The sequence below is a fragment of the Emydura macquarii genome, unplaced genomic scaffold (genome assembly GCF_026122565.2).
Source record: "Emydura macquarii macquarii isolate MOO-44397 ecotype Brisbane River unplaced genomic scaffold, CSIRO-AGI_Emac_v2 contig_2681, whole genome shotgun sequence".
In the NCBI taxonomy this organism is placed as follows: domain Eukaryota; kingdom Metazoa; phylum Chordata; order Testudines; family Chelidae; genus Emydura; species Emydura macquarii.
The window spans coordinates 3486827-3501079 of NW_027132818.1; the positions used below are offsets into that span (position 1 = coordinate 3486827).

The 14253-nt window shown below is 37.9% G+C and overlaps 1 protein-coding gene across 5 annotated transcripts in view; it reads left to right on the top strand.

The window, feature by feature from the left end:
- TIAM1 (TIAM Rac1 associated GEF 1) overlaps positions 1–14253 on the top strand; it is a 290775-nt gene that overhangs the window by 239509 nt on the left and 37013 nt on the right. For 3 of the 5 annotated variants that reach the window (XM_067565615.1, XM_067565616.1, XM_067565617.1), the window contains 2 exons: positions 434–658; positions 8321–8418. In XM_067565615.1, the coding sequence (XP_067421716.1) occupies positions 434–658; positions 8321–8418 (323 nt within the window). Of the gene's footprint in view, positions 1–433; positions 659–8320; positions 8419–11891; positions 12297–14253 lie in introns of those variants that run through there. The other 2 variants (XM_067565618.1, XM_067565619.1) reach the window with 2 other exon arrangements.

Below are 14253 nucleotides of genomic sequence, written 5' to 3' on the forward strand. Positions count from 1 at the left end.
ATCTCACACTACTAATTTCTTCACCAATAATCTGGAAAGCGTTAGAAGTCCGAGTCTGTTTATAAACAGTGTTTTCTGTAAATGGTGTGCATGGTTTTTCTCCTAGAAAATTATGTAGAGAAAAGTTGGTTTCTTCACTCATAAAGGGCATACAGTGGAATTCAATAAATACACTGTAAATGTTCCACATGTTGACAAGGACAGTGGTGATGGGATGCCATAGAAAACCCTAAAATAAGATCCCTTGACAAAAATCAGCATCCGTTAGTGATCCCTTAACAACTATCATGTTCTGCAAGATTTATAAATGTTTATTTCATGTCTAGACATCACAGTGATTAGCTCTTCATAAATACACAGACTGAGGTCTTTCAGGTATATGGGTAACGGAAACTTATTGTGTGATACTTATCCGTTACTTTCTGTTTTGCAGGCCTTAAAGCTGGTGATGAAATTGTTGAGATTAACAAAAGAGTAGCTGAAGACCTGGACTCAACCATGTTGAAAGATGTCCTTGTTCAACCTTCTCTGTGCCTTACAGTGCGTACTTATCCTGAGATAGGGGGAGGGCAGAAATTAATGCAACCACCACCACGTCACATGGAAAACCTGTCTGACTTGAGTGAAAGTGCACTGGTGTATACCGGCAGTAACCAAGGTACCAATATCTATTATGGAAATTAACATAAGATGGGTCCAGTTTGGATCCAATTTACATCAGTGTAACTCCAATGACCACAGTGGAGTTACTCCTAATTTACACTGGTGTGAGACAAGAATCAGGTGTAAACATTTGATTAGATTATCAACAGGAGCTATACTGCATTGGGAATGTGTGGTATGACCTATGGTTACAATAAATTGCAACCGCAAATTCCCTTGCTAGGTAGTGATTTGGCAGATATTTGGTCAGAGAAATGTGAGTTTTTGTTTCGCTTTTAAAATATGTGAATACAACAAAACAAATGACACTATTAGGTGTATTTATTTGTTTGATCTATTTTTTTCAGAAGTTCATTTAAAAATGTGGTTAGAATAACCTAAAACAGAGTGGCTTTTCTATTTTATTTCTTCTCCTTTTCCTGCTCCGAAGAAGGCAAATATGAAAGAAGGCTCCTGAAAATAGACTATGTTCCAAATTGTCGGATAGCAGATAATTGGTGCCTGTTCATGTTCTGTTATTGAATGATTGCTTTTAAAAAGCAGTCGTGAGGATGAGATGGGCTCCATACCTGGGATTTTTATAATTGGCCACAAGGTGTCACCATTACACATAGAAAATTTACGTGATTTTGTTTCTTGCGGTAAGAACACTTTGATCCCAGTTTGAGTGTTACTGCCCTTCCAGTGCAGGGCCTAAAGGTCATAAGTAAGGTTAAGATTTTGTCACGGTTATTTTTAGTAAAAGTCAAGGACAGGTCATGGGTAATGAACAAAAATTCATGGAAGCCTGTGACCCGTCCCTGACTTTTACTAAAAATAACCATGACAAAATGGGACTGATTGGGTGATGAGAGCCGAAGCCCTGCTGCAGGGGGAGGTGGTCCAGCACTTGCCACCACTGGAGCAGACAGCTCCTGCAGACAGCAGCTCAGAGAAGTGGCGCCGCGACTGGGAGCTTCGGGTCTGCAGGCTGGGAGCTTCTGTGCTGCCGTGTAGGGCTGGTGGCTCAGAGCTGCAGGGGTTGCCTGCAGCAGATCAAAGCTCTGAGTGCCCCTACCACCCATGGTGGACCTGCAGAGGCTCCCAGTCACCCCAGGGCTGACGCCGCCTGCTGCAGATGTTCAGAAGTGCGGCAGCTCGGAGCTCTGGTCCCCCTGCTTGCTGTGGTGGCTAACAGCTTCTCTACCCCCTTTCCCTCTCCCCCCGCCCCGACTGAAGCAGAAAATTTCATAGAGGTCTCCGGAAGTCACGGAATCTGTGACCTCCGTGACATAATCTTATCCTTAGTCATAAGAAAGGATAGAACCATGTTGCCATGTTTTTTCACCACATGGTAGGAAAATTGGGGAGGTGGGTATGGTTTTTCCTTCATTCACTGTTGCTGAAGGAGGAGTAGGAATATCTCCATGTAAATTGGAGGAAGCAACAAAATAGCATTTCAGCAGATGATTCAGAGGTGCTTACAGAAGTTTCAGTAACATTATTTTACCTCGTTAAAGTGCTTGCCATTGTACTATAAAAATGCATCTAGAGCATGGTATTAAAAATGTTTAAAACTAAACAATATACACAGATTCTAATTGGGAGGATCTTAGATTAAAGTGAAAATAGGATTTGGGACCTACTTCAAAGGTTGAGGTTTGGAGGCAAGCATTTGGATTTGCTCCATCATTTCCATCTCTTTGGACATCAGTGGAAGAAAGTATAAAAGGTCTTTTCCAAAGCTTTTATTCTTCTAGCTCCTGTTCATTATTTTGGTTTTACTTCTGAAACTGGATTGAAATGTAATTTAAATAGAGGTAAATGTTATTATTATTTCTGGGATTGTAGCTGTCTCTCAGATTTTTGGTTTCAGCTCTGTGACTTCTTGTCCAAAGCAATCAAGTGTGAAATACCTGTTGACCTATTTCTTTGTATCCTAGCTGATTAATGCCAGGTTGACTGGCTGGATAAATCAGCTCAGTGGTTTCTATTACAAGCTTCATTTATAACAAGTACACTTATATTTCTATACAGAACTAAAAAAAAAAATAAAAAATCCACCTAACACTGGAATTTAACATTACTGGGCTCAGTATCTGGCTGGACCATTATGTTTATGTGTCTTTTGACCCCATACTTCATTGGAGCAATTTGCTGTTCATGTAGTGTGTGTGGTGTGGAACTTTTACCAAAGGCACTTTGGTAGATAATTCTGTTTATTAGTCAGTATTTTACATTCTGATCCTTTTAGAAAGCCTTTAAAAATGTTGATTTTGGGTATTTTTATTGGTGTATGTTGGGGGAGGGGCAGGGTTTAATAGAAAACCAAACCAAATAAAAAATCTAACACTTTAAATCCAGTTGGATCCACTGGCTCTTAGCAACTCTTGTTACTTTTGAGATTAATTAGGCTGACTAATAAGATTTTGATGTAGTGCAAGATGAAGAAGAGGTACATATTTTTCCCTAAGGGGTTCTACGTGTCTGTTCTAGGACCACAAAGATTTCCTCCTCTGACCTTTTAATTTTATCCCTTGTTTTAATCTTTTATTCCCCCACCACAGCCATTATAATTTTGTTTGAGGAGCATTTACATGGCAGGACTCCCAGGACCATCAACATTTTTTCTGTAATTAGCTAAAATGACCACTCAAGGCTCTCTCCTCATATTCCCTTTCCCAAGTATAGTGTCTTGCCTCTGCAACACTCTCAACTTCATCCAGTCCAGGGCATGAGAGAATGGGGACTAGAAATCCAAAAGTACGTCTCTGAAAACTCAGCATAGAGCATTGCCACTAGGTTAGTAAGACCCCCTAAAGGTTATTTGTTCTCATTTTTTACGCATAATTTCTTGAGGCATTCCCCACTTCTCTTCTGCACAGTGAAACCATATGTCCTCTATGTTGGGATTAGTGAGCTACTTCTTCATGTACTAGATTTTGCAGGTGAGGCTCTAAGTAGTCTTGTTTTGTATGACAGTGGTGGAAGACATAGGTAGGACACACAATGCAAAATACAGGGACAACCAAGACCCTTGCAAATCACTGCATGTGACAGAGGGTGAAACTGGCATACTGCTATTTTGAATGAATACATTCATCTTCCAATTATGAAACAGTTAACTGTTCTTGGGTAGTCTGTGATGTCACTCTGCAAGCAGGAAAGCCAAAGACCACAGTTATGCTAGGATCTGAAAGAGTCATATGTTGTAAAAACAAACAAACTGTCCTGCATTATAAGAATCCCCATTGTTTTTCTTTCTGTCTTCCTCTCTTGACGATTCCCCCTAAACCAACTAATTTGGATTTCAGAGCAAGTTAAAGAGTAACAGAGACCTTAGTTTTGTCTGGGTTAATTTTGTGAAGCAGGCTTCTAATTTGATGTGTCATGTAGCGTGCTTAAAATATCTTTACAGTTCTTTAATATGTGGTCTTAAAGTTTCAGTACCACTTACTGGGGTGATAATCTGAAGATTTTGCCCATTAAGCAGTGAACAGGTAAAGAAATTAAGAGCCAGTGGAAGAGATCACTATTGCTGTTACAACCCTTATTATGTTAAACATTTTCAGCATAAAATTTCATAGGAAGCTTCTGATGATTTGATCTCTTTCTGCCAGCTCTGTTTAGAATTTTTGTTCCTCAATCTTCCTCATCTCCAATCATGCTTTTTAACCAGTTAGAAAGCAGCATTGTTAACACTTCAATTTTTAGACTGTAGATCTCAGGAACACACTAAAAATTTACCAGTTTTATCTGCAAAATCTGAACAGCTTTATTATGGATATACATATAATCTGAGGCCTGGTCTACATTAGAGAGTTTTGTTGGTTTCTTTTTATTTCTTTTTATTTGTCTTCTGGTTTTTCAGCCCTTAGGGTTCACATTTTCAAGCTTTTCTCTGCAACCATTAGGGCTAGAAATATGCTTAGCTTATTTTCATTAAATGAAAATGTAATCACATGACTCCAAGAAAACAATGCTTTTAGAACACCACCAAATGTTGCAAGACTCTTGAGAAATTATAAAAGTTGGCAGCAACTCTTGAGGTAGCAACAGCGGAAACTTGAGCAAAATGTTGACACAGAACCTACATGTTATTTGATTCTCCAGGCTGTAACCCCCAACACCTTCTTCTCCAACTATATAAGATTTCCTTTTATTTCGTTAGTTGCATCCATATGCTGACATTATTTAATGAATGTGAGTTATAGATAATAAATTCCTGTGAGGGCGCTCTTGAGACCTACATCTCTTTTTGCGGCTGTTTAGATTTTCCCTATCCTGCTCCTTTGCTGCTCTTTTGGATTTCCCTTTCAAATTCCATCATAAAAAGTGAAGGCAGTCTGTTACCTTCATTAACAAGTTGTATATGCATAGACTGTCTCTAGTTATAGCAAAAGGGAACTTAATACGTTGTCCTTATAGTGCTCCATGAATAGCTAAATAAAGATTTACAAGATATGAATAAAACAATATAATGAACCAACAGTAATGGGACAGTAAGTGCAATGTATTTAAATAGCTGTTGTAAGAACATACAACGTTATTGAGTTCACTGGCAATGTATGACAACTAGCAGATAATCCATTTAAAGCAAACAATGAGCTTGGCAACCTAAGACATTTGAAATATTTTAAACACATGCATTTTGTGACTATTCATTAAGATGTAAAGGAAAGATTGGTGTCAGTATTGGGTAAGAGTGTTTATACTGCAGGAAGTAGATTAAAGCGGTGTCTTACTATAACAGGAAAAGAAGCACTGATAGCTATAAAAGGCATGATATTCATTGGCTTAGGGTGAGAAATAATTGTGGGATGCATTTCACACTGTTTATAATGGATAATTAATCATAGCAGACAGTCAAACACAGGTCGCTCAAGCCAAACACCTGACATTCTGCATGTTTCCTTTTTTTTTTTTAAATGGCTATTTTAGGGGATTTAAGAGTTTTGCTAGATGTTAGTAAAGGAGTTGGAAAGTAGTAAAAGCTGATGGACTAAGCTGTAGAAATGAGAGAGGCTCAGCACAGATTTAATTTCTTACAAACCAAACACTTCAACAAATGCATTTAATTATCATATATTTTAACCCATAAAAACCATACCTGTACCAGATAACGTTCTTAGATTTTTCAACACGGTGGTGATGGGCCTCACATACGAACCTCCTCTCTGCTATTTTTTAATCTTTTGAATGTTTTAGTTCAAAATTCACCCAGCACTGATTTCTACAGGTTGGGGCAAGTTAGATCCAAGCCAGCAGGGTCATTTTTTCAGATGTAACTCAGGATTGTGAAAATCTTGCAAGATCTTGCAAAGATTTTGCCATTTGTGGCTAAAAGCTCGAGAGAACTGTTGGTGAGATTTCGGCACTCTTGAACCCAGGCCCAAAGCCGAATAAGGATTGTCTTCAAAACAGAACTGGAAAGGCTCCCCTAACATACCTTCTTAGCCCAACTTTAATTTTTAAGCAAAACACTTATAATAGCAACTGCAATAATTTTAACTTTCTGTGAACCTCAGTGAAGGGCCAGCAAAGTTGAGTTTTCTGGTATGTTTAGTAAATTCCTTAAAATACATAATCATTTCCAGATAGCAAAATGAATTCCAATTCAGTACACCCATAGGATAAAGAAATAGACTTGACAGAGGAGATTTTGAGTAAACTGATCACTACAATGGCTTGCCACTCACTCTGAGTCAGAACATCCAAACTTTCACCTGTAATCTTTTTCCCCAAACCCCCACTGAATACAGCTGAGAAATATCACCTGCATGTGTTTTGTAATCAGTGTGCACTTTCTGTTGTTTTCTTATTTACAATGTTACAGCCAACAAGCACCAGTATTGGTCTGGACTGAAAACATTCCCAGAATACTAATTTATGTAGAAGAACACTGTGACCTACATAAATCTAAACATCTTACAGAAAATAGCTAGTAATTTAAGAGAGTTGCGCTTATCCCCTTCGGGATCAAAGAAATAGATAATAGGGTTTTTCAGCATGTTGTGTGTAACTAGAGCATAGTTTTTTGTTGGGTTGCTGAAAGGTTAAAAACTGGATTACTAATGCCATACACAGAGAAAAGCTAACAAGGGGTGTTCATGATGTTTTTTCCTTCCCTTTGGTATTCTTCATTATTGTTGCTTTCATTGCTTATTGATAAGGTTCTTCTTTAGGTTACTTGAATAATGTAAATACCCATATGCTATAAAGAATAATACAGACTTTATATCTATCTATCTATCTATATATATATATAGTAGCCCCAATTCATGCAGGTGGACCCTTGTACCTGCTATGGAGCACCACTAAGGTTAACAGGGCTCAGTGCAGGCAACAGGGGTTCTGTCCATGTTCATCAGATTTGCAGGATTGTGACCACTGAATGAACTTGGAGGTATGAGTTAATGAGGAAAAAAATTAAAATCGAGACACATACACTCTGCTTCTCTAGAGTGTCTGTTTAGTCTGACAAAATTCCAATGCAGCAGCACTCAAATTAAATGGGGATTTGGGAGGGTTTTCCTGTCTCTGGGGCTGTTCATCACCTTGCTGAACACTTAAATGATTCCTGTTAGGGACAGTGTTTATCCCAGGCTCATGAAGGTGCTTCTGAAAGCAAATGAGTGCCTTTGGACTAAGGTGAGATCCTTAAATGAATAATTTTCTTAAGGAGGATACTTCTGGATGTGCCTTCATTCTCCCCTCCAATTAGAGCCCTATAACTGTTCATCCCCCTGTGAGAAAGTTAGGAAGCCAACTTATGTGAAATACGGCTTTCCAAGAGGCATGAGACAGGTTTACTTACATTTCTGCTCACAGCTGCCTGAGTCAAAGGCCCTGATCCTGCACACCACGCACACCACTGTAAGTATATGAATAGTCCTATCAACTTCAGAGGGACTAATTGTGTGCGCTTAAGTGCTCAGGGTCTTGGGCAGTACCCGCAAAGGACTCTTTATGGGCTGTTTTATCAAAAAATGTAGTTTTAACACTGCCAAGCTCCAGATGAATGCAGTTACTTTAATATATTGCAGATATAAAGATGCAATTGCCAATTAATATTATAACTTAAATAAACCCTGTCAAAGTATTTTTGATTCTAACATGAAAGGAAAAAATTTATATAAAACTATAAACTGTAATTTATTAAAATCTTCGAACACAAGGGCTCTTTAGAGGAAATGCTAACTAAGGCCTTAATCCTCCAAAGGGCTTACTCACATGCTTAACTTTACACACATAAGTGGTCACAAGAACGTCAGCGGAACTGCTCGTGTATCAAGTAAAGCACAGGCCTTTATAGGGTTGGAGCTTAGTAAAATCTAATCTCAACATGGATCTTAGCCTTAACTCTGAATCAGCTTTTGTGGTTTCTAACTCCAGTCAGCTCCATAACATTGCGTGATTAGTGTGTATAGTTTAATCAAATTTCGTATGTGGCCATGAAACCTTTGTGCTCAAATCCCTGTTTAGGCCCTGCTCCTGCAGTGATCTGGATGCAGGTGGGATCTCGTGCATCCAAGGAACCCACTGGGACAGAAGCCTGCAGAGCTTCTTGCAAGATGAGAGCCTAATTGTTCATGAAAACTCATTATTTATTGCACTAAACTTTTCAAATTTTGCATAACTCACTATTTTGCTTCCACATACATGTCAATTTTGGCAGGGCATACGCTTTGCAGTGAACAGGACAGCTGTGATGAGGCAACTCCAGAAGAAGTGCATGATTTGGAGTCATCTGATGAGACTGATAGGATGAGCAAGGTGAGAGGTTTTCATTTTCACATTACAAAGACCTGAAGTGCAGTAGTCACAGCTGACATGCTGACTTCACAGCTGTGGATGATTAGAGCACCTTTCCTAGGAAAATGTTGATCTTTTAAGGTGTTTACAAGTGATACAGAGTGGAACAAATTATAGCTTTGATTACAGCACATCAACAGCTGTTGAGTAAGAGCTGTGTTCTGGCTCCATGAGGAGTAAAGAGAATATCTGGTTCTGGTCTTCTGTGGTGTGTGATAATGCTCTCACATAATAAAATATAGTTACTCTAGCACTTTGTTCCCTTGGGCAGGTGGGATGAATGCAATTCTGGATTGATTTATCACATTTTCCTCTTCTTTCCTCTTCAGTAATTTCCAAAGGTGTGAAGCACAAAAATTGCCTTAAATCAATAATATAGCTATATGTTAGCAGTTTAAATGCAAAACTAATTACAGCCAATCTACCTTTGATTAAAGCAGAAATCTCCAACTGTAGTTAACAGGCTGCATATATGGATTGCTAATTGCTTTCTATTAAGGTATGAGTTCTGGCATGGTTTGGTAGTTTGTTCTAGCAATAGCGAATACTTCGCAAAGTGATCTGTGGAGATTAGTGTTCACTGAAGCTGAATTGCATACATATGGTAAGATTTAAAAGGACTGGCTGTTTGTTATATTTTAAGCACTTGGTACATAATTGATGCTGTGTTAGTAACCTGAGTTCTACAGAATTCACTGTGCAATGAGTATAGAATACGTAGGACTGTAATTTCATTGATTCTTTTTCTCTTGTGCTCTTTGTGTGTGTCCAGCTGATCATTTTGTTTTAGTTGAAAATGTGTCTTAGCGAGTTCTGAATTGTCCCCAAATACTACGATTAGGTTATGCTAGTTGAAAGGAAGGAAAAAAGCCCCTGGCCTCATGTTTCCTGATCCCTTGTGTCATACTAGCCTGTCGCCTTTCCTTTGATAGCCAGACGGTGGAAGTTAGATAGGAGAAAGCGTTCCCATGCATGAAACGTACACAGACCTTGTATATAAAGCAGATGATTATTTTTAAACTTCATCTCTAGATTTTCCTAGGGAATCATTTTGTAGTAAGTACAAGATTATATTTTTCAAAAGTGGGGGAAGTAGTAATGTGTGTTGGTTTTTTTTTTTTTAATTTTAAGTGTGGGTACATGCACGATTTGTAATGAGGACTGAAATGTAGTGCCTCTTTGCAGAAAACTAGTCTAAGTATTAATGGTGGCTATTGTTAGCTTGGCTATGGATACTCTTGCTGTGGAGGAATAGCTTTTTAAAGTCTTATGTGTACATAGGTCGAGCAAGCAACTCTTATCAGCTCTGTGCTTTGGCAGGTTTCGTTAAATAAGGAACTGTGTTTAGGTAGCCATGACACTTACAATAAGAGAGTAAAAACTGTAAACTTAATGAGCATAGACTTTCATTGAGGTGGAAATTTCATTTTGTGTAAATGAAACATTATCATCTGTTGCATTTTCTTCTAATATTTGGAAATGTGTGTCTTGGGAGGAGCCTCTTATTGTACATATCCTATGTGATGCGTGGGGGAGACATTTTGAATTCAGTGTATTTTTGCCCTTAAATGGTTTTTAATGCCTCAAATCAAAAGGGAGAGAAGAGTGTGTGTATGCGTTTCAATACAGAATATATTTATAGTGGCAACCAAATTCATGTTTTAACTTGCTAACTCTGCCTTCCCTGTTTGCATGTAGAACAACTCCTGTATTCTTCATAATTCTTCTGTACTCTTGAATTTCAACACCATTTTACAATAGTTCTATAAAGCCAAAGAGAATTCTAGTAAATAGTAATGCTTCCCTGGAAAAGGGTTTCTCACATTTTTTTTTTATTGCTAATTCTGCTTTATTTTAAAATGTCCTCTGTATCACTGGGCATTTAAGTATCTGATAGTAGAGTCTGTTGATCTTCCATCAATATTGGGGAGCCAAAACTGGAATGGGAACAATGAAGGTACCCTCACCACACACGGTCCTCCTAAAATCCCATGGAAATGACTCCATGGGTGCTCACAGGGTAAGGCAAGAAAGGTGTCTTCTCTATGATGATGCCACCTCCTTCCAACCCTATTGAGATTATGAATCATACTATGATGCTGATTTCATTGGCTGTCTGTACACAGTGAAATGCACCTTCAGAAAGTGGGGAGAGGAAAGAGTTTGAGGGCAGTGGTCAGTGGAGATGCTATGTGAGCGTGGCTAATATGAGAGGCATGCCTGTAACCTGTAAAGAATTCTGCAAAACTTGGACTTGTGACCTTTTTATGGATCTATGTCTTGATAAAGTAGGCCTGAAACTCACTGCCACCCCCTTGCCCTTTGTTTTCTAACCTCTAGAAAGCATAATTTTTCTTGATGATGCTATTTAAAGTAGTTCCAGAATATGCCAGAGGTGAATTTCTAATGGCAAAAAGAAGCAGGAGAAACTTCTGGGAAAGAGGAGAAACTTCCAGGCTCCTTTCATCTGCTATAAAAAAGGGGGAAAGGACTCAAGATTGGTGGGTTTTGTTTTTTAGGGTTCGAGCGTGTTTTGGGTTTGTTTGTTTTTGTTTTGCCTTTTCCTAAACGGGTCACCATTAAATTGGGAAGAATTGGAACAAAAACTTATTGTTTCAATGGAATTATTCCACTGTAAACAGCAAGAGATGGGATGTCTTAAAATTGTGCTACATACAGCACTAGAAAATACATTATAGAAACAATCCTGCATAAGAAGAGGGAGTTGACTAATAGGTCTGATCTTAATCTCTAGTTTTTGAGATTCTAATATCTCTTTCTTTTAAATGCAAAGATAACCCATTTACAGCTTACTTAGCTCAGTATCTCCTAGTTTTAAAGTTGTAAATATCAGCAAATACTTATCATTGCTTATCTTTTTTACAAAACTTGCACTAGAGAGAGGCCCATGCTAAAACCTCTAAGTCAAACTTCTTTGAATTTCAGTGGGTTGTGGACATTTATATTGTATTCTAATGTTCCCCACCATCCTGGTTCCTAGTGGGAGCCAAAACTGGAATAGGGAAGAGAGCAGGGGTATGTTTTCAATGCCATATAATCCAAACCTGAATCCTGGCCTCCTGATTTAGTTTCCAATCCAAGATCGGTATAAAATTTAACCCAGTTCCAAACAACATGTTTGTCAAGCCTAACTAATGTACTAAAACTAATGTAGAAGTTGATGTGAAAGGATTAAAATGGGGACTTTAAAAATCAGCCTAAGGTTTTCTAATAATATAACTGGCTTTTTAAAGTTGTTGAATTGGTGTGCTGTCTATCCAGATGTTTAAAATCTTAAGCAGTACAGGTTGTAGCCACTCAGCTGATACTAATCCACAGGCAATAGACATTTATATTCCAGTGTTGGCTTCCTCTTTCCACATTTTAATCATTTCTTGCAGGAGTTGTCATATGACAGTTCCATGAAAGGGAGTCTTCAGAAGAGACTTCACAAGTTAGAGCTGAGAATTAAATTCTCTTGATATATTGAAAAAAGGAGACCTACAGCAAATGACACAGCAGCAGAGTCTTAAAGAAGTGCAGTAGCTGGCCTCTCATTAAAATACAGGAGAGGATGTTTTCTGTGTTTGTGTGTCAAGTAAGCAGCATGGAGTATGAGGCAAGAACACTTGTCTGGAACAGGAAAGAATTTCATGTCAGCTGAATATGGGAAGAAATTTGAATTCTTTTTTTAGTGTGTCTGTTACTGAAAATGCTCTCAACAAAATTTTCACAATAATACCTTACCAATGATGTCTGCTTTTTGGAGAGTTAAATGTAAACCCCGGAACAGAGGAATTGAGAGATCCTGCGATTCTCTTTATCATATGCTGCATTTGGTGAGCAGACCTACTGTTGTAACTATATTAAGCAATTAGCTAAATGTAGCTTCATGCTGTATTAATTTTAAGATGGTTATAAATGTGGTACTAAGTAAACAGTAATGCTTATTCCCACGGAGGTTTTTTTTAGAATATGCAGTCTCCGTGACAATCGAGGCCAAGCCTGAAGGGGTAGGATTTGCCTGAAGTTTTATTTGGAGAACAGGTTTTTTTTTTGTGTGTGTGATTTGTTTTTTTTTAAAACTATAATTCATTTGCCCATTCTAGAGTAGAGGTGTCGAGTGTCCTGAAAGACCACATTTTACTCCACGCTCTCACCCCTGTATATTTTTTAAATGGTGACAGGCAGAGGAAATTGCAGTCCTCTCTAAATTAGAGGGCAATCAGCCAAAACACCAACGGTTTCAATTATGTCAACATGCTCAATTTTTGAGGAAATGCTCCTGCCCAGGAAGGATGTGAGATTAGCTCACCTGCTGAGCTCTTTATGGGAAGGGGGTTGTTTTTTGTTAATTTATCTGAAATAAACATAGGGCCTAATCCCACAAAACCTTGTTTGTACCAGTAATTCCATCAAAGTTGCTATTTGGGATTACTTTTATGAGTGAAGGTTTGCAGGATTGAGCCCTAAATATGATGCAGTAGTTTTCTTGACTTTAACACACACTGAACTGATATCTCACTATGCCAATAATGGGTAAGGAACAGATCTGGAACTGGAAGATAAAAGGAGCTATTGATTTACCAAATTACTCTGTTCTCTTCCCTCTCAATCTCTAGGCAATGGGTAATGGTGACATTTTCATAAACAGCATTGGAGAAGTTTAAGCAAAATCTGTGCTGTATCATAATTAACACTACTTTGGCTGCAAAGTATGTTTCTTTGGGCCTGTCACTATTTACCTTCTCTAAAGAAAAGACATCTGCTGATAACTGCAGGGAAGGCATAATAGGGTACAAGCAAAAAGATGATTTGATGTTTGCTCAAGCCACAAGCAAGAACAAGTACATGAATGTTAACGGCGTTGAGATTTATAATCTGTTGCAAAGCATCAATTTAAATTGTATTTCTTACAAGATTTAAATCATATGTATTTTTACCAAATTTAAAAGGAGGAATCCAAATTGTAAAGTAGAAGTTCTGTGTGCTGGTAGCTGAATCCTGACATAACTGAAGTTTGTGACTGGTCATCTTTTATAAAGCTTCCATATGGGAAGGGAAAAAAGAACAAATCCATGCCTTATTGTGAGCTAATCTTTTGGAACATGGCAATTGTTACACCACTCTCAACAGAATAAATGCCTTAGTCTGACACTGAACTATAATGAGCATTTAACTTAAATGAGCATTTAAAATTGCTATCCGGTTTTTCATTTATATTAAAGATTTTCTAATGACTTAATGTGAACAACTTCTATGAAAGGCATGACCCCATGATTAAAATGTTGCAGAATGTGGGTTTTTTAAAAAACAAAATTACTCTACTTTATAAAAGCTTTGAAACCACCAAGACCTCAAGTTATAGAGCTGTAATAACTTTTACAAATATAATTGTCCTTTTGTGGCTGTATATTTCCTAGACTCTGCATTACAAAAGTCACATCTGAGATAACATGAACCTCTATACGCAGTATAAATATTTTCTACCAATTAGGTATGTTGCTGCCTTGCTAGAAATAACATATTTCCAAATGATATGCTGAAAAAAAAATCAAATTTGTAGATACAGTAGACCCTCAAAGTTACAAACAACAGAGTTACAAACTGACCAGTCAACCACACGCCTCCTTTGGAACTGGAAGTAGGGAATCAGGAGCCACAGAGATTGAGGAGGAGAGGAAAGCAAATACAGCACAGTATTGTTAAACATAAACTACTAAAAAAATAGAGGGAAAATAGCATTTTTCTTCTGCATAGTAAAGTTTCAAAGTTGTATTAAGTCAATGTTCAAAA